This window comes from Belonocnema kinseyi, chromosome 5, assembly GCF_010883055.1.
Source record: "Belonocnema kinseyi isolate 2016_QV_RU_SX_M_011 chromosome 5, B_treatae_v1, whole genome shotgun sequence".
NCBI classification, from domain to species: Eukaryota; Metazoa; Arthropoda; class Insecta; order Hymenoptera; family Cynipidae; genus Belonocnema; species Belonocnema kinseyi.
The window spans coordinates 125,010,766-125,035,523 of NC_046661.1; the positions used below are offsets into that span (position 1 = coordinate 125,010,766).

Consider the following 24,758-nt stretch of genomic DNA (forward strand, 5'->3'; position numbering starts at 1 on the left):
CCCGGCTAATGAATGAAATGAAATTGCCCCAATTATTAAAGTAGTGCCACGAAATCCATAAATGTTGAGGAGAAGATGGACCAACTGCAATAAAAAATTGAAAAACATTTTAATATTTTGAAAATTGGAAGAAATTAACACATTTTTTTTGTAAATTGAATTTGTTTAATTTACCTGGGGCATTAGCATCATTCCCAGTGTTGTTCCTGCCATTGAAAACCCTAAAGCTTGACCTCTTTTTTTCAAGAAAAAACTATTCATAGCCACAAATGATGATGCAAGTGCTAATCCAGATCCCAAACCTGTTTTTAGTTTTCAAATTAATTTAAAATACATTTTTTAGCTACACAAAAAAAATTAATACTTTCGAATATTTTAAATAAAAATTCACATATAATTCATTTTATTTGAGGAAAAAATTTATTTCTAATTTCCTCTGAACGTTATTGATTGAAGTAAGTGAACATTTTAATTGTAATTTTAAAATAAAATGAAAATGTCTTAAGATTTTAAAAAAAATTTAAATTATTTTTCATGTTAGAAAATTAATTTTAAAGAAAATTTAAAAAGATTTCAAAAGTTTTTAACTGATTTCCTTATGCAGAAAAATGTAGAAGATTTGAAAATTTTTTTTGGAATTTTGCATGGTTGCCAAGTTTAAGGAAAAAAAAAGAAAAAGCTTAAGATATTTCTAGGAGATTCACAAAGGTTCAAAAATAATTTAAAAACTTTAACAGATTTTAAAAAAATTTTAAACAAAATGTCAATATTTGAAAATTTCGAAAAAAATCAGATTTTGAACATTTTTGTAATGATTCAATAGAATAAATTTTTTTTGATGATTTCTGAATTTAAAAAATAAATTGATACGAATGATTTCACAAAATTAAAAGAAAATATCGTACAAGATTACAGAGAAAATATTTTTTCTTTTCGAAAGAATAAACAGTTTTAGAAAAGATTGGAGTAAGTTAAAAGCTTAAAAATATTTTATAAAACTAGAACAAGATAAAATTTTTTAATGATATGGAGAAAAATATATGAAAAGCTTTTTAGAGGTTTTGAAATGTTTTAAGCAAATAAAAAAAATTCTTAAGATTTCTTAAAAATTTAAAACGATTTAAGATTTTTTAAAGAAATTTTGGAAGAATATTTAAAAAGATTGTGAAAAACTTAAATAATTCTCCAAAATTTCCGAAAATAATATAGAAGATTTTGAAGCAAAATTGTTCTATTTTGCAATATTACAAAACTTCAAAAAATTCGGGTACGTGTAAGAGATATCTCGAAGATTCAAAGACATTTCAAAACTATTAAATGATTGAAAATATTTTCTTTGAATTTTAAACAACATTTTAATTTTTGAATATTAAAAAAAAAAAAGGTTTAGAGATTTTTAACACATTTTAAAAGGTTTTTAGAAAATAACAAAATTTTCCCTAAGATCTCTATGAAAATTGAAAATGATTTTTGATTTAGAAAAATGAATATAAAAAAATGTTTTAAAAGTTATTTAAAAAATTTAAATAGTGAATGTGAAAGAATGTGGAAAAGTAAAAATTTGCAGTTTTTCAAGAGTTAAAGATTTTAACAAAAAACTTTAGAGCTTCTGAAAATTTTGAAAAGTTTCAAAACAATAAACAAATTTGTCTAAGGAGTTTTTGGAAAATTTTAAACGATTTTTGATTTTGAAAATAAAATGTTAAGAAAAAGTTTTCACTAAATTCAAAACATTTTAGAAGATTTTTAAAATTACAAACATAAGGGAATCTTTAAGATTTTAAAGAAATTTTTTTATCTTGTAGAATTTAATTTTTTTTAACTTTAAATGATTTTTTGATATAATTAGAAGTTTAAAATAATTCGAAAATTATTTAATTTCAAACAAAGTTCAACAAAATTTAAACAAAATTGTAGATTTGTAAATATTTCGAAAAAAAGATTTTTAAGAATTTTGGAAGGTTTCAAGAGAATATAAAATTTTTTTAGATTGCTAGGGAAATTTTTAATGCTTTTTTATATTGAAAAATTAGTTTTGAAAGAATATTTAAAAATACTTTGAAAAAAGACCAAATATTTCCGAAATTTCTGGAAAGGGGTCAGGAAATTCTTAAAACATTTGTTTAAATTGCAAGATTTAAAAAAAATTTAAGAACAAATTTGGATACTTTCCAATGTCATATACAGGTTTTAAAATTAAAATTTTGAAATATTTGAAAATGAAAGTTTGAAACTTTGTAGGCGTTCTGAGAGGAATCAAATAAAAAAATGTCTAAGATTTCTGAGAAAATTTCAAATGACTTGATTTTGGAAAATGAATTATAAGAAAATATTCAAAAAGATTTGAATATATTTCAAATGATTTTCTGAAATTTAGAAAAAGAATTTCAGGGATTGTGAAGAAATTTTTTTTTATTTGCAGGATTTAAAAAATTAGGAAAAGTTTAAACAATTTATGAGATATTTAAAAATATTCAAACTATTAAAAAAAATGATTAAATATTTTAAAACATTACAAAAAATTGAAAAAATGTCGATTTTGAAACATTTTAAAATAAAATTTTTAATCTTTTTTAAGTACTTTGAGAAAATATTCTCAAGATTTCTGCGAAATTTAAAAATGATTTGTATTTTAAATTATTAATTTTAAAAGAATATTTAAAAAGATTTAAAAATATTTCAAATGAATCATAAAAATGGGATGACTGAAAAATTCCAAAAAATAAAATTTTTGATACTGGAAGAATTGTGAAAATAGTATATTCGAAATGGAAAATTACCGAAATGTTAAAATTTTCGACAATTCATAATTTCCAAGTTAGGTAATTTCGGAAAAGTAAAATTCCTGACAGTTTATAATGCAGCCGGATTAAAAAATTACCGAATATAAACTATTAAAAACTTGATCAAATAATAAATAATTAAATAAAAAGTAATAAATAAAATAAAAAATATCTTTATCTAATAATAATTTTTTTAAAATGATTTAACTGTTTTGAATCGGGAAATTGATATCTAGGGACTCTTCTATCGTGAATTTTAAAATTTTGTGAGATAATTTCATTAATTGTCGGGAATTTTCCAATTCGAAAATTTTCATTTGTCAGTGATTTTATAATTTTGGGAATTCTCCATTCAAAACATTTTAATTATGTATTCCTTTTTACATTCGAAAATTTTCTATTTCGAATATTTTCTTTATCGGAAAAATATAGAAAAAATGTGGAATATTTTAATGCAAGTTTTTTAAATATTAAAAGATTTTTTGACATTGTAGGAAACATTTGAGCCAGTGTAACAGACATTTAGAAATTTCAAGAGCTTTAAAGAAGTTAAAAATATTGTAAATCTTAAAAAGATTTCCGAAAATTTATACTTATTTTTAAATTTCATTCATAGTTCTAGAAGTTCGGAATATCTTTTTAATTGAATTCAATTTGTCATAATATATTATGAAATCCTGTAAAATAAAAAAATAGTGTTTTAAATTTTATAGATACTTTTTGGAAATACCTAAAATTAGAAAAAATGTCAATTTTCTCAAAAATCTTAGTAAAATTACATTAATGTAACCTATAAAAATTGGTAACTTTTTCCTGAGATCCAATTGACGTTCAAATGTATTTTGTAGACAAAAATTTAACAAATAAGTTATCATTTGCAATTTTTATTTTAAATAAAAAAATTACTTTTGCGTTATATATAAATTGAAAAAAATTATACTTACCTCCAAGAATACTGTAAGTTAGAATAATATGAGTCAAGCTATTTGCTTGCGAAGTCAGAATGAGACCTGTGGTATTTAAAATTGATCCTAAAAATGCTACTTTCCTGTAGGAATATTTTCGCAAAAGGAATCCAATAAACAAGCCTGCAAAAAATTAAATTATTTATGATTTTAAATTTTGTATAAAAATATCTTAATTAATTAACATCAATTTAAAATAAAAAATTTTCATTTATACGGAAACTTCCTAACTAGAACATTCGTTTACATTTTCTTATCGGAAAGAAGACAAAAAGTCAATCTCATCAAAGCTTATCTTCCCACGTTTGTCTTATCAGAATTTTTTTCAAGACAAAAATAGAAATGAAAAAAAGTTCTTTTTACAAAATTTAAATTTCTAATCAAGATATAAACAAACAAAATAAAAGTACCTGAAAAATTAATATTGGCGTCAAGAATACTCATTATCATGGATGTTCTGGTGGAATCAACTTTGAGGTCTTGAAGTAAATCACCAAACAGTAAGCCAAAGGATGGATCCAGAGACCTTAGGGATAACTAAAGTTTTTTTAAAATGAATTAAATAATTATTCATAGAGAGCATTTTAAATAATAACAAAACAAGATTTAGAAAAAATTTCAGTTCAATTTACCGTAATTAGACTACATCCGAGACAGATTAGCCAGCCCCATCCACCGTCTGGCGGAATTGCTTTTTTTACTAGAATTTTTTTCATTTTTGGAAGAATCTCTTTTTTTTTATATAAATTTGGATTTCCAGGTGTGAAGAATTCAATCACTGTGTTTTTTTTCTAGCAATAAATACATTTAATTGTTCACTGACGATTTTTAAAACAAAGATTGCAGGGGGTCACAACAAGCCTTATCATAATGATTGTCTTCTCGAGCTTCAGCTTCGTTTTATCATTCTGAATTCTTGTTGATATACATATATAAAAGTTGGTGACACTTTTGAGATATGTAATCTGATTGTATGCGTCACCATACCTGTGGAATGTTCGCGTGGAATACTTATGGGTCAAGTCTTATTCGTTTGTTTTGATAGTTACCTAATTAGAGAACAGATAAGATAACCCAACCGATTCTTTGAATCAAAGAGATTTCTCTTCGTTCAATAAACTAGTTTTTTGTTCCAATAAAAATTTTTCATTCATTTGTGACAAGTTTGAAAAAAAAGAAATTCGAGACGTGATTCGAGATGAAATTCTAGACAAGCTTCAAGATGAAATTCGAGACGAGATCCGAAATGAAATTCGAGACAAGATTTGAGAAAAACTAGACATTTTTCATTTCATTTGTGACAAGTTTGAAAAAAAAGAAATTCGAGACGTGATTCGAGATGAAATTCTAGACAAGCTTCAAGATGAAATTCGAGACGAGATCCGAAATGAAATTTGAGACAAGATTTGAGAAGAAACTAGACATTCAAAAACAGATCAAGATAATAATTGAGACGAGAGTTGCGACAATATTTATGATAAGATTCGAGATAAAATTCGAGACGAGATTTAAGATGAAATTCGAGACGAGATTCGAGAACAGATTTAAAATACAAGGCGAGATTTAAGATAAGATTCAAAGCGATATTTGTGACAAGATTCAAGGCAAGATTCGAGATGATTTTCGGGACGAGATTTGAAATTACATTCAAGACGAGATTCGAGGCAAGATACGAGATTCAAGTCAAGATACGAGATTCGAGACAATATACGAGATTCGAGACACGATACGATACGAGATTCAAGACAAGATTCGAGGCAAACCTAGAGATTCAAGAAGAGATCAAGATTTAAGATAAGAGATTTAAGAGATAAGAGATAAGAGATTTAAGAGATAAGAGATTTAAGATAAGATTCGAGATAAAGTTGGAGATGAAATTCCAGACGAGATTCGAGAACAGATACAAAAATAAGATAAGATTTGAGAAGAGATTTGTGACAAATTTCAAGACAAGATTCGAGATGTTAGAGATGAATTTCGAGGTGAAATTGAAGACGACATTCGAAATGAAATTAGAAACTTAAGACTAGATCAAGATAATATTCGAGGCGAGATTTGTGACAAGGTTCAAGACACGATTCGAAATCCTATTATAAATTCGAGGCCTTATTCATGAACTGATTCGAGATGAGTATAAGGTGACATTCGAGTTAATAATCAAGATAAGATTTGAGATAAAATACGAGTCATCATTGGAGGCGAGAGTTCAGACAAGATTTGAGCCGAGATTCGACAGGGGATTTAAGACCAGATTTAACACCATATTCGAGCCGAATTCAACACAAGATTCGCGACGAGACTCAAGATAAGATTCGGTAAGAGATGAAAGACAAGATTCAAGAGAAGATTCAAGACGAAATTCAAAATGAGATAAGAGACAATATTCGAGGCGAAATTTGAGAAAAAATTCGAAACGAGATTCGAGACGAGATTCAAGACAATATTTGAGGCCTGATTTGAGATGATATTCGAGATGTTCTTCTTGAGGAGACTCTAGATAAGATTTGAGACGAAATGAGATTCGAGATGATATTCGAGATCAGATGAGGGACAAAGTAAGAAAGAACCTAGGAGAGGGGAAAGGGAGGGGATATTTGAACGACTTAATAGAATAAGCAACCCTTTTTCTGTATGCGCATGTCACTTACCTTTGACTAATTTGTATAGAATAAAGTTTATACACTTTTTTTAATCTTTCACAATTTTATTGAATGTTTTCAAATTGTTTAGAGTTTTATAGAAGGTTTCATATTTTAAAACTTTATGCAATTTGCTAATATAACAAAATTTGATCTTTTCGCAAACAGTTCGAGAAACTTCTAGAATTCTTAACAATCTTCTAGAATTTTATATAAAAAAATTAAGCTATGATAAAAACATTTCTAAATGTTCAAACTTCAAACTTTTCTGCATTATTATAGAAGTTTTCAGAGCATTGTAGAATGTTATAGAAAGTTCGAACAAGTTCTATAGTATTTCAAGAGTTTTTTTAATGCTCTAGAATTTTCCGTAATTTCCCAGAATATTATAGAATCTTCCAGTATTTGTCAGAATTATCAAGCATGTTCTAGAATATTCTTCAATCTTTCAAAATCTTCTAGAATCTTCTTTATCTTTTAAGTTTTCGTAGAATATTATAGTTTTTTTGTAATTTTATAATTTTTTTATAATTACTAAGAATGCTCTAGAATTTACTATGAATTTACTATGAATTCAAAACTCCAGTATTTTGAACTATCGAAAATCTCATTCTTTTCGTTCTTGAATTTTGGTTGAGTTTAAAATATAATTTCATGTTTTTCAGGCATTTTAAAAGATTTGAAGATAATAAACTGTTTTCATAATATCCCAAGAAAATATTAAAATAATTCAACGAACTTAAACAACAACAGAAACTGTAGGTTGTTGAACATCTTAAAAAAAAAGAATTACAAGGAAATTTCGAGCGATTTCTTATTTTACAAAATTTACTTTAAAAAAAGATTTAAATATTTTTAAATACTACAAAATATTTGCAAATTAAAAAAATATATTCTAGAACATTTTCAAGCAATTTGGTTCATTTTGCAGAATTTTTTGATAAATTCTGAAAATAATTTAGAATTTAAAACGATTTCTGGAATATCTAAAGTAATTTAAATATAAGAGGGCAAAAGAGATCAAATTATTTTAAAACTTTGGAAGATTTCGAGAAATTTTTCAATTTTTTCCAAACGTAACAAAGTCCTAAATATCTTTTATCTTGTCTCCAATTCTGTATAAACTTTTGTGAAATAAAAAACAATTTTTTTATAAATTTTTAAGATAATTTTTCATTACACCTGAAATCTTCAATAATCTTTTTGAATTTTCTCGACAATCCTGATAGAATTATATTTATGTAATCCTAAAGCAAATAAAAAAATAACAAAAATAAATAGTTATTCGAAAATTTTTACTTTGCATTAAACATTAATTTTCTTTCCAAATTATAATCTGCACACATTTTTTTCTTTTTCATCGAAAAGATCTGTTTCGTTTGAAGATTTAACAATTTTGAGAAAAAATTCGTCTTTTTGGCTTGCGATTTTTCGTGTTTTACACATATTTAAACAATTCCAAATTAAATAAATTTTTATTTCCAATTCTATTTACTGATAACTAGTAAAAATTACAAACAAATCAAATTTGCCGAAAATTTTGAAACAATAGGAAAGTTGTATTGAATTTTGAAAAAATTTTAATTTTTGAAACCGAAAACAAAACAGAAGATATTAACCGATTGAAAAATGTGTTTAGTTTCCTTTTTTTGGATGTCAACCCAAAAATTGTTATTCCTAGACCCAAAACATTGGATTAATTTTAGTATTTTTCTAAAATATTTAGAAATAGTGTACTCCAGAATATTACGCAACCATATAGAATCTTACTTTGTTTTTGTTAAATAATATTTATAATGATTTTTTATTTTTACAATTTTGAACTTTCAGCTGAAGTTTTAGGTGTATTCGAAAAAAGCCTTCATCGCCTGATGCACTGCAATCTTGGATCAGAGATCACGATACTGCATTTTTGGTTGCATCACTACAGGGGCTTTCTCGTTTAGATAAATAAAAAAATGAAAAATTTGCAAGATTTTTCAACAATTTAGTATTTTATGACGTCAAGGATTACCATCCAATCGTAAGCAATTAAAAATTTTATGATAAAAATTTTTCAAATAATTGATTAATTTATTATAACCAACAGATTTACATTAAATGAATAAAAATTATTTAAAACATTTTTTTAATAATCTTAAATTCTTGACAAGCTCATGAAGCAATATTTACAATTTTTTTTAATTTTCAGCCTACTAGCAACAAATTTACAAAAAAGTCAAGTTTTTAAATAAAATTTTTTCCAGCTATAACCCTTGTATATATTTAAAACTCACCTTAGTTAAAACTTTAGAGTAAAAAGAAGACAAACATTTTCCTTGTCATACATTTTTTTCATTATAAACAAATTTAAATAAAATATCAATTATATTTTTATATTTTTTATACGAAAAAAACAACTTTTTTGGTTTAATATATATTAAAGTAGCTTTTGAAATAAAGAAAAAACTAAAACAAAAACGTTTTGTTAATTAAATACATAAACAATTTTTAAAATGTTCTACAAAAAATTTAGATTTTCTACCAAATAGATGAATTTTCAAGTATCGTTATAATTATTTAACCAAACGAATGTTTTTAAATATTGGAATTTTCAACTTTCAAACGATGAGTTGAATTTCCAATCTCATTAATTTTATACGAATTTCATACAGAAAAATTAAATTTTTAACAAAAAATTTATTTTTTTAACAAAAAGGTTAATTTTTTATTAAAACGGTGAATTTTCAACCATCTAGTCAAATTTCTAGTTAAAAAGCTTAATTTTACCCAAAAAAACGAATTTTCAACTAAAAGTTTTAATTTTCAACTAAAAGGATGAATTTGCAAGTAAAGTTAAGAAAAGTAAGGTATGAATTTTGAAGAAACAAGTTAAGCTTTCAAATAATGTGTTTAATTTTGAACAAAATATTTAAGTTTTTAAACCAAGTTATTCCATTTTTTAGAAAAAAGTCAAATTTTCAACAAAATACATAAATTTGCAAATAAATAATTGAATTTTCAACTAACAAGCATATATTTTTATAAAAAATGGAATATTTGAATCTTCAGTTAAGAAAAAATTAATTTTCAAGCAAGAAAAAAAGAATCAACAATAAAATAGTTAAATGTTCAACATTTAAAATCTATTAACTTTAAAGTTTGGTTCCTTTATAACGTTGAAATATTTTTAAGACAAGTATTAAAAGTTAATTATTTTGCAATTTTGCATCAAGCTTTTTGAAGTAAACTTATTTTAATTTAAAGTGAATTATTAATTTTTTAAATTAGTAGAAAATCAATTATTATACTAGCAATCAGGAAGTAATCCAGAGTAATCCACTAGTAATCCAGACAACGTAGAGTAATTTATGTAATCCATATAATCCACTTTTAATCCAGGGTAATTCAAGTAAATCGGAGTAATCCAATACAAAGAGAGATTTTTCCAATTGTAAGCCAAACTAGTAGAGTTGCAATCCGCTTCCAATATAGAGTAATCCAATCTGAGGTAATCCACTTGTCATCTAAGATAAATAAAGTAATTCTGAGGGATCCACTTGTAGGCCATTGTAATCCACATTTAAGCCGATGCAATAAACTTGTAATCCAGTTCTAATATGGAGTAATACTGTTTTAATTCTGAGTAATTCACTTCTAGTCCAGCATTATTTCTCTGGATCAAAACTTGATTACTCCATATTGGAAGTGGATTAAAATTGGATTACTTTACATTACTTCAATTATCCCAGATTACAGGTGGGTTATTTGGATTACCTAAATTGCTCTGAATCCGCGTGTATTCCATTTGAAATGTAGAGTGATCAATTTCTAATTTAGAGTAATCCAGTTGTAACCTGGAAATAATGAACAGTAGTTGACTTGTAATGCAATTACAAGTCAAGTTGAAAATGCAATTATTTGTTTAAAAATATTACACTTCGTAGAAAATTTAACAATTTAGTAAAAAAAGCATTTTTTATGTGAAAATTCTACGCTTTGGTTAAAAATTTAACTACTTTATTGAAAAAAATTTGGTCGAATATTCAACTATTTTGATGAAAATCCTTTTTTCTGGATTAGAAATTAAATTGTGCAAATAAAAATTTATCTATTCCATTTTTTATTTTAAATCTATCTTTTTGGTTAAAAGTTGTTTTGAACTAACTTTTAATTGAAAATTTGACTGTGACATTTTATTTAATAAATTTATTTTTTGATTTCGGTCAAGAATTCAACAATTTGACTGAAGATTATTCCACTATTCCATTTTTTATTTTAAATTTACCTTTTTGGTTAAAAATTCTCTTCTTTTTTTCAAAAAATAATTTTTTTTAATGAAAAAGAACTATGATATTTATTTTATAAATGTATCTTCTATTTGGTAAAAAATTCAACCATGTTGATTAAGATTATTCTACTTCATACAAAATCTAACAATTTGGTCGAAAACATATTTTCTGTTTGAAAATTCTTGATTTTAGTTGAAAATTTTACTCTTTAGTTAAAAATGTAACTATCTTGTTGAGTTTTGTTAGAATGAATGCTTTGACAGGAAATTCAACTATTCCTGGTGAAAATTCAACATTTTAATTAAAAAATAATATCTTTGGCTGAAAATTTAATAATTTTGTTAAAAATTTTTTTTTTGGCTAAAATTTAATTTTTTGTCGGAAAATTTAACTATTCCGTTTTTGATAAATAATCTATCTTTTTTAATTAAAAATTCAACTAATTTTCAGAAAATTTATTTGTTTGTTTAAAAATTGGTCTTTTTTTGGTAGAAAATTACTTTTTTGTTGAAAATTAATCCATTTTAGTTCAGGATTTTTTTTCTTTTGAAATATTAATTATTATTTAGTTTGTTGAGAATTTATTTTATTTTAATTTAAAAAAAAAACTACTGGTTCAATTACTTTTTTTTTATTTTAATATTTTCATTTTATAATAATATTTTATGTTATTCATAAATTTTTTGAATTATTTACAGAAGGTTAAAAAATGTTCAATGATAATCTACTTTATGAAAAATTAATTTTTTTAAAATATATTACCTTAATTGAAAATTCCATCACTTGGTCGTAAATGAACTTTTTGTCGAAAATTCAGCCGTTTTGTAAAAAATTAGTCTTTTTGACTTTTGGTTAAAAATTCAGCTATTTCGTAAAATATTCAAATATTTCGTTTAAAGTACAATTTTTGTGTTGAATTTTAACTTTCGTTAAAAATTGGCCTTTTTTATAATAAAAATTCATCTTTTACAGTAAAAACCCCAAAAATATTTTTTATTTAATTCTTTTAATTACGCGGTTCAAATTAAAAAATACGATTTTGAAAAATTAAAAAAATACAAAAATAAATGTTCAGTATGCAAAAATCTCAATTACTCAGCTTTTGGTTTTAGAATCGGGGCCATAAATTTTTGATTTTTACAACAAAAGGCATTGAAGTGTCATATTTCTAATTTCTAATAATACTTCCGGAAGCGATTTCCAGAATCAGTAACTCTGCAAATTTGATCAGTCCCTCCCACTTTATTTATTCCCAACCGTATTTTTTTTCTATTGCATTTTTATCAGTGTCAAGATTTACACTGATAAGAGATGTTCGAGTTTCTATTTGTCTCGAACTTTCAGTCTATTAGTTCTGAAATGATCAGATTAACCGAAAAGAAGAGGTATCAGTGGACTACCGAGTTTCCGATTCACTGATAACGTATTCTCATTAATGGCTTATTTTCCAGACATTATCAGAAATTGTTCTAAATCATGCACGAGCTAAAGTGTCTCATTAGAAAATAATTATTAGACATTTTTATTAGTGTTAAAAAAAGTTTTTTTTTTAAATTAAATTTTAAAAAAGTGATAGTGAAACTAAAGGAATAAATGATAAGTCTGTTCCGAAAAAAAGTGCAGTGAAAGTAGGAACCGAATCTCAAACCAATTTATATTATTATATTAGTGATCTTTTCTCTTTTAAATTTTGATTCTAGTCAACGAGATTTTTTTTGTAATTTTTTTTGTGCAATGGTGAAATCTCAAATAAAAATTAAATAGTTTTTCCAAATTTTCTGCAAAAGGGATGCATACCACTTCCGGTTCCGCCAGTGGGGCGACAAATAATGTTTCTGGAGAAACGAATTTATCCAGGGTGGGGGTACCGGTCGAAAAAGAAAATTGTAAAGGCAAGGGAAAAAAATATGATGAGGATGATGATGAGCAAGAAAATGGAGAACTAAAAGAAGAAGAAAATGAAGCACCGGATGGCGGATGGGGGTGGATGGTGGCCCTTGGATTAGTAGTAGTGTTTGTGCGTGATATTCATTAATTTTTAAAAATCATTTTTCGAACAAATTTTCAAAAATTTTAATTTTTGAATCAGCCAGAGAATCTATTTTGAATTTTTAATTAGTTACAAGTATTTGAATTTTAACGTCTATTAAAAAAAAATTATTTTCTTTCACAAATTACTTTCAAAGTAGATCAGAAAAGTTGATAAAAGTTCAGAAACTTTAAAACCCTGAGGATTTGTCGGAAAATTTAAAGAGAAGATTTACAAAAAAAATACCCATATTTTTTACCTAGTTCTTGTTGAAATCTTGGAAAATAAATATATTGACACTTTATAATTCCCGCAAAAAAATATTTGAAATAAAAGATTGCCGAAATTATAAAATATACAGAATATAAAAATCTCGACTTGCAAATTGCAAATATTGTTTGAATTTAAAATAAAAAATTATTTTAAAAAACTTGTTTCTGGATAAAATTTTTAGAAATAATTTTTATTTCAAATTCAAGCGATAATTTTAGAAACTTTCAACGTTCAGTATAATTTGTTTTTGTTCAATATATGATTATTATATTTTTATTAAATAAATAATATTTTTATGAACAAATTTTTTAGGGATGACTGAAAAGTCAAGAAAAATAAAATTGTCAAAACTGTTAAATTCAGGATTTGGAAAATTTTTAAACAATAAAATTCCCTAATTGGGAAATTCCGGAATAATAAAATTCCAAGCAAAAAACTGCCTTATTATAAAATAACTGGATTAGAAAATTCTCAAATTATAATATTTCCGAATTTGAGAACATTAAAAAAAATTTGCATAAACATTGTTTATTTATTAAAAATACAAAAATAAAATATATGTATAAAAATATTTTGATCGTTTACAGTTTATAAAATTATTGTTTTGATTTAAAATAATAATTTTTTTTAAATTTTACCCAGAAATATGTTTTTTGTTTTAATTATTGTTATATTGGAATTTTATTATTCGGGAATTTTTCTAATTTGAAAACTTTAATTATCCAAAATAGTATGATTTGGGAATTTCCCAATTTGGCATTCTTATTACTCGGGAATTTTATTATTTGAGATTTTTCCAACTCGGAAATTTTATTATTTAGGAAATTTTTCATTTGCGGATTTTATTTTACGGTCATTTAATAATTCTGGAATTTTATTATTCGAGAATTTTCCAGTTTAAAAATTTTAGTATCCGAGAATTTTTTATTTTGGGAATTTTTCAATGTTGTGAATTTTATTTTTCGAGATTTTTTAGTTCTGCCAAATTCTCAAACAGTTCATAATATCACCGAATATTTTTAACAAAAACATTTTTTGTTTAATTTATAAAATTATTCTTTGAATTTAAAACAATAATAATAGAATAGAAATTATATAAAAAGATCAATTAAAAAGAAAATTGAGTTCGATGGAAAAAATATATCTTCCTAATCCGAACCAGATAACATCACTTTTGCAAGATTCAATTCCGCAATAATTTGGCTTCAACTTTCTTTTTAATTGAAAAAAATATTCGAAATCCGAATTTCGAGAACGTTTTTTGAAATCTTTTAAAAACACTATACACATTTTCAAAAACAAAAAAGATGCTTCATCAAAAATTGTTTGTTTTTTACATTATTGTTATCCTAAATTCAAACAATAATCTTTTAAACTCTAAATGTGAGAAATTTTTTATCTGATAAAGATATTAGTCTTCTGTATTTTTATTAAATAAATAAAATTGATCAAAAACAACTTTTTCCAGTTTGGATATTCTATAATTAATAAATTTTCTATTAGGAATTTTATTTTTCAAGATTTTTAAAAAACGTTTAAGAAAATTTTAAAAAATCTTAGACCTCTTCCAGAATAATTTAAAACAATCTAGCCCTTAATCTAAAAAATTGAAGACATGAAAAGAGAAGAATATTTAATAATACTAAGATTAAACTAATTGAAATTTGACTTTGAATGTTTTTAAAAAATAAATAAACATTTTTTCGAACTTTTAAACTTTTAGATTGAATTTTATTTTAATTTTTTAAGTCTAATAGGTATTTTTAAACTCCAAAAATTTATGAATTGTTCAAATTATATACAAATTAATTAGTTTTTAAATTGAGTATCTATATCCTAATAATCTGAAAATTAAAAATTAAAGGATTGATAGTTTAGATACATTTTAAACTTTTGAATTTTCATTTAAATTATTTAATAATTATTTATTTTATTCAATTTTCCATGTCAGGAAAGGGTATCTAATTTTCAAGTATTGAAAAATAAAATTATTTTTAATTCATTGCTTTTTATATTGAATATATTTTCTCTTGTAAAACCTAAATTAGAAATTTTTGTTATATTACAAAATACTTCAATGATTTTATTAAGAATTACTTATTTTTGAAGCTCCTAAAATTAAATACTTATTACAATTTTTTAGAAAAAATGTAATTAGAATTGTTAAATTAGGGATTTCTCTATTTGGAACTTATTTCTTTCCAGAAATTTCAATGTTGAGCGTTTCTGAATCGAAATTCTCATGTTGGCAGAAATTAAAAATATAATTGACAAAAATTAAAAAAGGTCTGCAAAGAAAATTGAAGTCTGAAAAGAAAATTAAAACAACTTAACATACTAAAATATTAAATAAAATAATATTCAAATATTTCCATGCAGTATTTATATTATTTATAATAAATATTCAACGTTAACAAAATATCTGAGAATTCAAATTTAATTCAGTAATTTACCGATGCAAAAACTCTAAGCTAAAATTTTGTTAAAGTTCAGGTGAACAAATTTTCTTAACTTTAATTGTTTGGATAAAATTTTTTTATATAATTTTGTATCATTCTCACATTCTCATCACTTTAAGAGTCCCAATTCATTTGTAGAATTACTAAACTGATAAGGTCCAATTGCCTCTAAGATGGCCCAAATAGATATATAAATGAACTATTAATCACTTGAAAATTTATTTACTCGAATGATATTAATTTATTCTTAAATCTATTTTCTTTCTATGAATAAATTTTTCTTCTTTGATATTAACAAAAAAGTAAGAGAGCCTAAATATCTTGAGAGTGTAATATTGAGAGGAGAAGATAAGCTTTTAAATAAGTCGTCATCGAACCTTCTGTGACTTATAGTTTATGAAATATGAATTTGTTAATTAAGGTTGGGCTTGCCTTGAGTAACCGACGCCCTAATGAATTTTCATTGTTTTGAAAAATAATACACCCACATCTATTGACAGATTTTAGCTTTTTTGAATATCGAAGGATTTTGTTTGAATTAAAAATCTCAAATTGTCAGTATGGGGGTGGATGGGATTTATATTTTTTAAATAATATTTTAAAAATAATGTTTTAGAAAATAACACTTTGAATTAATTTTTATTTGTTTAATCCAATAAAGATAGGGATTCTAAAAAAATAGCGTTCCTCTAATTAAAAAAAATTAACATATACTAATAAATTTTTATAAACAATTAAAAACAAACGCGCACGTTAGATGCACATTTTTTTGTTTCATATGCAATTATTAAATTGAAATTTAATAATCTTTAATTTTAGATAGTAAATGCAGACGAAAAACAATACCACAAAATAGGAAGAAATTCTTTAGGGTTGCAAATCGTCTTTTAAAAATCCGAGCATAACCTCAAATGGTTCAAAAAATTTGTTTTCTTATATAAAATTCAATGATTTTTTTATTAAAAATATTAAAACATTGTTCTAAATTGTAAAATTTGTTGCAAATTAATTAATTTTTGTTTAAAATAACCGATTTTTGATGGAATTAATTAACATAACCTGAAACCGTTCAAAAATACTATATCTCCTTTGAAATCTATATTGTCTTTTTCAGTGAAAAAAGTAGCTTAACCACAAAATTGTATAAAAAAGTTTAAAACTTCTTTAAAATTTAAGAATTTTTTACGAAAAGTACAAGTTTTCGATGTAGAACGTCAACATAACCTAAAATTGTGAAAAGTTTTGAATCTTCTTTAAAATGTTTGATATATATTTTTTAAATAAGAATACTACTTTTTGACAAAAAAGTCTAACATGTCCAAATTTGTTAAAATATTTTCAATTTTGTACAAGTTATATTTAGTTTTGTTTAAAAATAGCAATTCCCAAGGCAAAAGAACTTAACTTATTATTATTTTTGTTGTTGAGATTATATTTTTTGATCAGATTATTGTTTTACATACTTTGTTGTTACATATTTCTTGCTGCTGATCTAAAATCAATATATTCTGAATATCGACTTTTATTTTGAAATTGTGAAAAAGTTTAACCTAAAATTGCCCGAAACTTAAGCATTTTCTTTGAAATCTAATCATTTTTCAATAAAAATGTCAATTTCCCACTAAAACACTAAAACAAACAAAAATTGTCCAGCATGTTAATTTTATTATTTAAAAAAAATCTTTAAATTAATATAGAATTTTATAAAATACGAATTTCAGATAAAACGCGCGAACATAACCTTCAGTGGTCGTAATTTACAACAGTCTTGGAAATCTAATAATTTTCTTATTAAAAATACGAATAATTTATAAAAGCCATTACTTAACATGAAATTGTTCAAACTCATAATTATTCTAAATCTAATAAATTGTGTATAATAATAATAATAATAATTCCTTTTTATTAAAAATAAAAAATTGTTTATGGAAGACGCTGGTGTAACAAAAAACTATGTAAAAATTGAAACTTTTGTTCGAACTGCAGTGATTAACATTTTTTAATAATATTTTTTATTTTGGTGTAAAACGCTAAAGTAACCTAAAATTTAATAAATTTATAAACCACCGAAATGATTTTTTATAATTATTTTTATTTAAACATATAAATTTCCGGTAAAATTGCTAACAAATTGAAAAACGTAAATTATTCTAAAATGATTAATCTTTTAAATATAATAATTTCGTATTAAAAATATCCATTCCTGGTGTAATCGCAAACATAACCTAAAATTCTTGAAACTAGGAATCTTGATGATGATTTTTGTGTTTAAAAATTCTAATTTTGGACGAAAAATACTAACGAAACCAAAATGCTGCAATTTTTCAATTTTATCCTAATAATAATCAGTTTTGTTTGAAAATAAAAATTCTCGATGTAAAACAACAACATAACCTACAATTTTTTTAAACTCATAAACCTTCTTTGAAAAATAAAAATTTCTTGATACAAATTTTAATTTCTCACTAAAAACGTTAACACAATCCAAAATTTTGCAAGCTTGTAAATCAGATCTAATAATATTTATTTTAAAACAAAATTTTCACGTGAAACATCCCAACATGACCTAAAGTTGCTGAAAATTGTAAATATCATTTAAAATTAAATAATTTTTTTTAATACCAATACTTGAGGAACACGATAGCATAACTGAAAAAACTCCAGAATTGTAGATTTTCAAAATTTAATAATTGTTGTTGAAAATAAATTATTGTTTATGAATGACGTAAAAAAATGCTAACATACCCAAAAAAATGTAAAGCGTTGAAAAATTGTTAATCTTTAAAATCTTATAATTTTTTTATAGTAAAAATACGTATTTCTGGTGTGAAACGCCAACATAACCTCAAATTCTTAAAGTTTGTTCATTGACATTAACATTTTTTAAATATAATTTTTAAAAATAAAAATACTACAATGTGATGAAAAACAGTAGAATATCCAACATCGTTAAAAAAATTAATTTTGTTAAATATATTAATTAATTATTTATAATGGGTAATAATTTAATTTAAATTGTAATGATTTTTGTTTGAAAATACAAATTTTCAATGTAAAACAATAAGAGTACCTAAAATTGTTCAAAACTTTCAAATCTTCTTTGTGAACTAATTACTTCTTAAATTAATATTTTAATTTTGTTACAAGAAAAAACCTAACAAAAAAAATGGTATTTTTGTTGGAAAATATCAATCACCAGTAAAAACGCTAAGCAAATCAAAAACGGTTTTTCTCTCTCAATTTTTGAATCCTAGAAATCTAATAATTTTATAATAAAAATACCAATTTACGGCGTAAAATGCTAACATAACCCAAAATTGTTGAAAACGGAAATCCTGATAGATTTTTATATAAAATTCCTCTCAGACAGGAACATTTATTTTCTATACTTTCGCTTGCCCCCAATTTTTTTATCAGGTAAATTTTTTTTCAGTTTAAAATCATGACAAGAATATTTTCCTGAAAATATAATTTTCTAATTTTATTTTAAAAATTCTTCTGACTCTAAAAATGGTTTAACCAACGTCAGATTAGTTTTGGTTTTGAACTGCAATCTGTGAAACATTAAAAAATTTACTTTAAAGACTTCTTTACTCCTTTTTAAATTTTTGGAAATCATAAATATTTTTTTTAAAGTTCTATTTAAATTCATTACTCAAGAAGATGTTGATTATTTTTTCACAAATTTTCTATCTGCAATAATTTAGTTTAGAAAAAATATGTTTTAAATAATTGTTATAAACAATATAACATAATAAAATAAAAGTTTGTGGAAGCTTCGAGTTTCACTTTCGACTTTCTTTATCTAATTTGACTGGATTACTTGGTCAGCGTTAAGTTTAATAATATTGATTCATTGTTTTAGATATCTTATCTCTTATTTATTATTAAGCGCTTGTTTACATGACCATTGCAAAATATGTACAGAGATATTATTTATTTGGAACGTATATATAAAAATTAAATTTTTAACCAATTATTAATTATTATCAATTATCAGTAGTTTTCAAATGTTAACTATTATAATAATATTTATTATTCGCGGTGTAATAAAATTTTTATTGCTTAAACTATTTTTAAAATATAATTTGGTTTTCTTTTTAAATCTTTAGTTAATTTAAAATTTTTTTAATTTCTAGACGACAACTATTGGACCCGCTGCTTCGTTTACGATAATCTTTGGAGACTTTCTAGATCAGACAGGGCAGGCTGGCTCAGTCACGACGATTCTTAATTCTGTCTTTAATATTAGCTTTTCTCTTGCTGGTAAATATTTGAGATTGTAATTTTATCATAATTTGCTAAGTTAATCAGTCCTCAGAAAGTCTATTAATAATCGTGATACGATTAATCTCCCAGAGACTTACGAAATAAAAATTGAAATGGAAAGTTTAGAAATTTATGAGAAGCACATAGTTTCATTTGTATTTCTTTTATTATTTACAAACGCACTTAAATAAAGAGATTCTTCCAAATTTCAAAGTACATCCAAAATTTAATGGTCTCAATTAAAATTTTAAAGATTCAATTAGAAATTTTTTTAATGGCATCATGAGGTAGAAATAAAATAAAATTCATTAAGCAAGGTTGTTCTGGTCCTATTTATTTATAATAAAAAATTAGAAACATCTAGGATCTGATACATGCCCATAATAGACCAAATCCAATTTTTAAAGTTATACGCATTTACAAGAAAATGATCGAAGTCGCGACTTTTTTTAAATTTCGTAACACCAATTGAATTAGTGAATCCTTTTCGAAAAAAATTATCCCAAATAGGCGATAGATGCATACAACAAAATATTTCTAAATCTATCAAGTCGTTCAAATCTTTCACTATACTTCCCCTTTCCTCTCTTCTTTTCCTGTCATCTCATCTCGATCCTCTTCTCGAACCTTGTCTCGAATCTCGCCTCGAATCTCGCCTCGAATCTCGCCTCGAATCTCGCCTCGAATCTCGCCTCGAATCTCGTCTCGAATCTCGCCTCGATTATCGTCTAGTATATACTCTCGAGCTTCCTTTCGAATTTAATCCTGAGTTTCATCTCGAATACCGTCTCGAATTTCGTCTCGAATCCCGTTTTGAGTCTCGAATCCCATTTTTTGTCGAGCCTCTAATATCGTCCCGAATCATTTAAAATGCTTTGAAGTATTTTTCAGATTTCTATTGAAATTCATTTTCCGAAATAAAAGAGCTTTACATTTTTCTGAAGAATCTTAACAAATTTTATTTTCCTGAAACTTTTTCAATTTCATAAAAAAGCTTCATTTTCCCGAGAACTTAAAAAAAGTAGATGTACAAAATCTGTTTTTTAAGCTCTCCACTAGTTATAAATTATTTTTGAATCTTTTTAAACTGTTTATTATCTCTCAAAGTTACTTCAATTTTTTTATAAAATTTTGTAATCTTAGAGCATTGAAAAGTTTTGCTGTAAATTAGTTTGCCACAAGATTAAAAAAGTTTTCTGCAAAGTCTTTTCATTCTTTTTCGAAATTTGAGAAAATAATAGAAATTTTGTTCAATTTTCTTTTTTGATTCATTTTTCGAACTGAAAAATTATTAAAATTTTTTTTAAATATCTTGAGATCTTCTGCAATACCTGAAGGCATTTGAATTCACTTTTTTCCAAAAGAATTGTCTTGAAGTTACTTTAATTTTCTTCAAATATCCTGAAGTCATTTTTTAAATTCATTTAAAGTCACTGAAATTCTCATATCACCTGAAATCTGCTAAAGTTACTGAAATAACTTGACTCAACGGATTAGTTGCATCAGGTTGCGTCATGCGTCCAAGTTCGGCATAAAATTTAGAATTTGTGAACACTTAGAAAAGTACGTCTCGAATGACGCTGAAAATTACGTCGAAAATTTTTAAGCTAACCATGTGGGAAATTACGTAGAACACTATGTCTGAAATGACGCAGTACACTACGTCGGAAAGGACGTAGTATCCGACGGCGTATATTATGTAGAAATGTACTTTGGAAATTACGTCGAAAATTTCGTGGTAAACTACGTTAGAAATTACGCTGAACAATACGCTGCGTACGATGTATTATCCAACGTCGTAAACTGCTTCGGAAATTACGTCGGTTACTACGCAGGAAACAAAGTAGGATCCAACCTAGGAAACTACGTGAGAAATTAAGTATGAAACTATCTTAGAATTTACACTATAAATTACGTATGACACTGCGTAGGAAACCGCGTCGGAAATTACGCAGGGTAAAACGTTGAAAACGACTTCGGATATTTTGTTGGAAATAGCGTAGGATTCGACGTCGCAAGCTATCCTGGAAATAACGTAGATAACTACGTTGGAAGTTGCGTTGGACAATACGTCCAACATTACTAGGGACACTACGTTACAAAAGACGTAGGATCCGATGTTCTAGACTATGTCGAAAATTACGCAGTTAATTACCTGACACTACGTAGGGAACTGCGTCAGAAATTACGCAGGATACAAGGTTGAAAACGACGTCGGATGCTTCGTTGAAATGACGTAGCATTCGACGTCGCCAGCTACCCCAAAAATAGCGTAGATAACTACGTTGGATGTAGCGTAGAATTTTACGCCGAACACTACCTAGGGCAGGAAAGTTACGCGAGGAAATATTTTAGAAAGCACGTATGAAACTACGCTAGTATTAACGTTAGGTACTACGTTGAAAACGACGTAGAATTCGACGTCTCAAATAACGAAGGATCTGACGTCGGGAACAACGTTGGAAACGACTGAGGAAATTACGTAGGACACTATGTTGGAAAAGTTGTACGCTCTAAGTTGTAAACTACGTTTGAATTACTGTAGGAATTACGTTAGAAACGACGTAGAATCAGACGTAGTAAATTATGTCTGAAAATGTATGACAATGTTTTTTTATGTTCGAAGGAGTTAATAAAACTGTGGGAATCTTAAAATTATTTTAAGTTATATTTCAATGTTTCAAAAGTTTCGAAAAAATAATTTAGAATTTGAACAAACTTCAAATTATGTTTAACAACATGTAGATTATTTAAGATTTCGTAGCTTTTTAAGATAATATATATTTTTTGAATACAAAGGAAAATTTAAACGATTTTTTCTTTTGAAAAATTAATTTCAATAAGACATTTGAGAATATTTTAAGAGATTTATAAAGGTTGCTGTACACATTCTCATTGATTCTTTATTTCACCATATTTATTTCAAGAGATTATTTAAAAAGATTCCAAACATTCCAAAATATTTTCGAAAATTGTGGTTTTGTACAAGATTTTTTTAAAGCCAAGACATACTTCTTTTAGTCTGTTGTTTTTTAAGTCGATTGTTTAAAATTTATAAATTAAATTTTTTTTTGAAGATTTTGAAAGTTAATATTCAAGAATACAACAAAATTGCCTTAATATTCATGAGAATGTTCAAAGTGATTCTTTATTTGAAAAAATATATTTCAGGATAATATTTCAGAATAGTTTTAATCTTTAAGACATTTCCGAAAATTGACCTTTTTTTAAGGATACTTTCTCGAAAAATCTGAGATCTTCAAAAATCTTTTCAAATGTATTCGAGGAATCCAGAGAAATTATTATGTCTATATAACCTTAGAGTAAATAAACAAAAAAAATTAAAAAATAGTTATTCAAAATTTGTGTTTTGTATTAAAAATGACTTTTTTCTTTATATTATTATTTGCCTGCATGTTTAGGATACTAGACTTAAAAATCTTTTTTTGATTTCAATGCAAGAATTTAGCTAAAAATTCTACTTTTTGAATTCGAAAGTCATTTCTTCTCGTAGGAATTAAATTTTTTCTTAATTAAAAATGTTTTGTTTGAAAATCAAATTTGTTCTGGCTCAGGTTTCAAATATTGTCTTGAAAATTCGTCTTTTTCGATAAATTGAGCTCTTTTTTTATTAAAAATCAAAAATATATTTTCCTTTTGTTATCGACTATTCTATTTTTTGTTTAAAATTCATCTTTTTAGGTTAAAAATTAACTACCTGATTAAAAGTTAAATAAGTTTGTCAAAAATTTACTTGTTTGGTAGAATATTCATAATTTTAGGTCAAAACTCATCCCTTTAGATGAATATATAATCATCTTTTTGAAAAAAATATTCTGTCAGGCTTTTTTACTTAAAATAAAAATATTTTTTAATTTTCTCAAGAATCTTAGAAAAATTATATTTATATAAGCTTAAAAATTAAGCATTTTCATTTCGTATTTAAAGATACACTTAACTCTCGATATAAGAACCCCAGGTTAACGATAATCCACGAATTGATATCCTCAGCAGTTTCGAGAAGAGGGGAACTGCTTGATCGAGAAAAAGGCGTTCCTCATTCAAGCGTGACAAACAGTACACGGGCCGCACTCTCAACGAGTCAGTTGCATCAGGTTGCGTCATGCGTCCATGTCCAATATAAATGATTCATGCGGCCCTATCTTCTCAACTTTGGATGTCCCAGATTAATGATCAAGGCGACTGTAATCCATGTTCGAAACCGTTCTTACATCGAGAGTTGAGCCTATTTTACCTCGAAAATCAAGAAACTGATAGATGATGCTCCATTTTTTTTGTTTTTTTTTTTAATTCCCACTCTAATGATCTCCTGGATAGAAAAGACACTTATTTATCATAAAAATTTCAGGATTAGGAACAAATCCACTTTTGAAGGTGTTTTCAATCAGAACTGTGGGAATGATTGGCGCAATTGCTTTTGCAATTCCAAATGTCCTGCAAGCTTTTGTAGGACATGTTGTGGAGCTGGCAGTCCTATTTTTCCTTCAGGGGATTGGCTGTGGTTTCATCTTTACTGTCTGCAATACCAACTTCAACGCCTACTTTGTAAAGCGAAGAGCTACAGTATGTACGATTAAGATTCTTCTTCCTGATTCCATTCTGAAATCAAATTCATAATCCCATTTACATTTTACTCTCCTGTCAGGTCATGAGTGCTTGTCAGACGATAGTCGGTCTGGGTTGCATCGTTTATCCGATCTGGATTGAAAAGATGATGAAGGCTTACGGATTCCGAGGTAAATTAAGAACTTTAATTCAAATTAAAAAAATTAATGATTAATTATTAATAATAATGTGTTATTCAGTTCAAAAACAAAAGTCGATCATTCACATTTGATTCGTTTCTGATTTTTTACTGGTGTAAAACATAAGACGATCAATCACATTATTGCTTGTTTTTGAATTTCATGCATTTCTAAAACATCAGACGATCACTCGCATTTTTATTTCTTGCTGAATTTCATGCAGTTCTAAAACATGAAACAATCAATCACATCGTTACTTGTTTATGCATTTCAGGCAATTATAAATACAGAATGATCTATCACA

General features: G+C 25.3%; 2 protein-coding genes across 2 annotated transcripts in view; one reads left to right on the plus strand and one right to left on the minus strand.

Annotated features, from left to right (window-relative positions):
• LOC117173877 (monocarboxylate transporter 12-like) overlaps positions 1-4,464 on the minus strand; it is a 16,014-nt gene extending 11,550 nt beyond the window's left edge. The window contains exons 1-5 of the mRNA XM_033362523.1: positions 4,381-4,464; positions 4,159-4,285; positions 3,728-3,871; positions 175-302; positions 7-84 (exon numbers count right to left, since the gene is read on the minus strand). Coding sequence (XP_033218414.1) covers positions 7-84; positions 175-302; positions 3,728-3,871; positions 4,159-4,285; positions 4,381-4,464 — 561 coding nt within the window. The remainder of the gene's footprint in view (positions 1-6; positions 85-174; positions 303-3,727; positions 3,872-4,158; positions 4,286-4,380) is intronic.
• A 7,562-nt stretch (positions 4,465-12,026) lies between these two features.
• LOC117172597 overlaps positions 12,027-24,758 on the plus strand; it is a 31,072-nt gene continuing 18,340 nt past the window's right edge. Inside the window, exons 1-4 of the mRNA XM_033360683.1 lie at positions 12,027-12,675; positions 19,559-19,685; positions 24,058-24,272; positions 24,355-24,445. Coding sequence (XP_033216574.1) covers positions 12,448-12,675; positions 19,559-19,685; positions 24,058-24,272; positions 24,355-24,445 — 661 coding nt within the window. The 5' untranslated portion in view covers positions 12,027-12,447. The remainder of the gene's footprint in view (positions 12,676-19,558; positions 19,686-24,057; positions 24,273-24,354; positions 24,446-24,758) is intronic.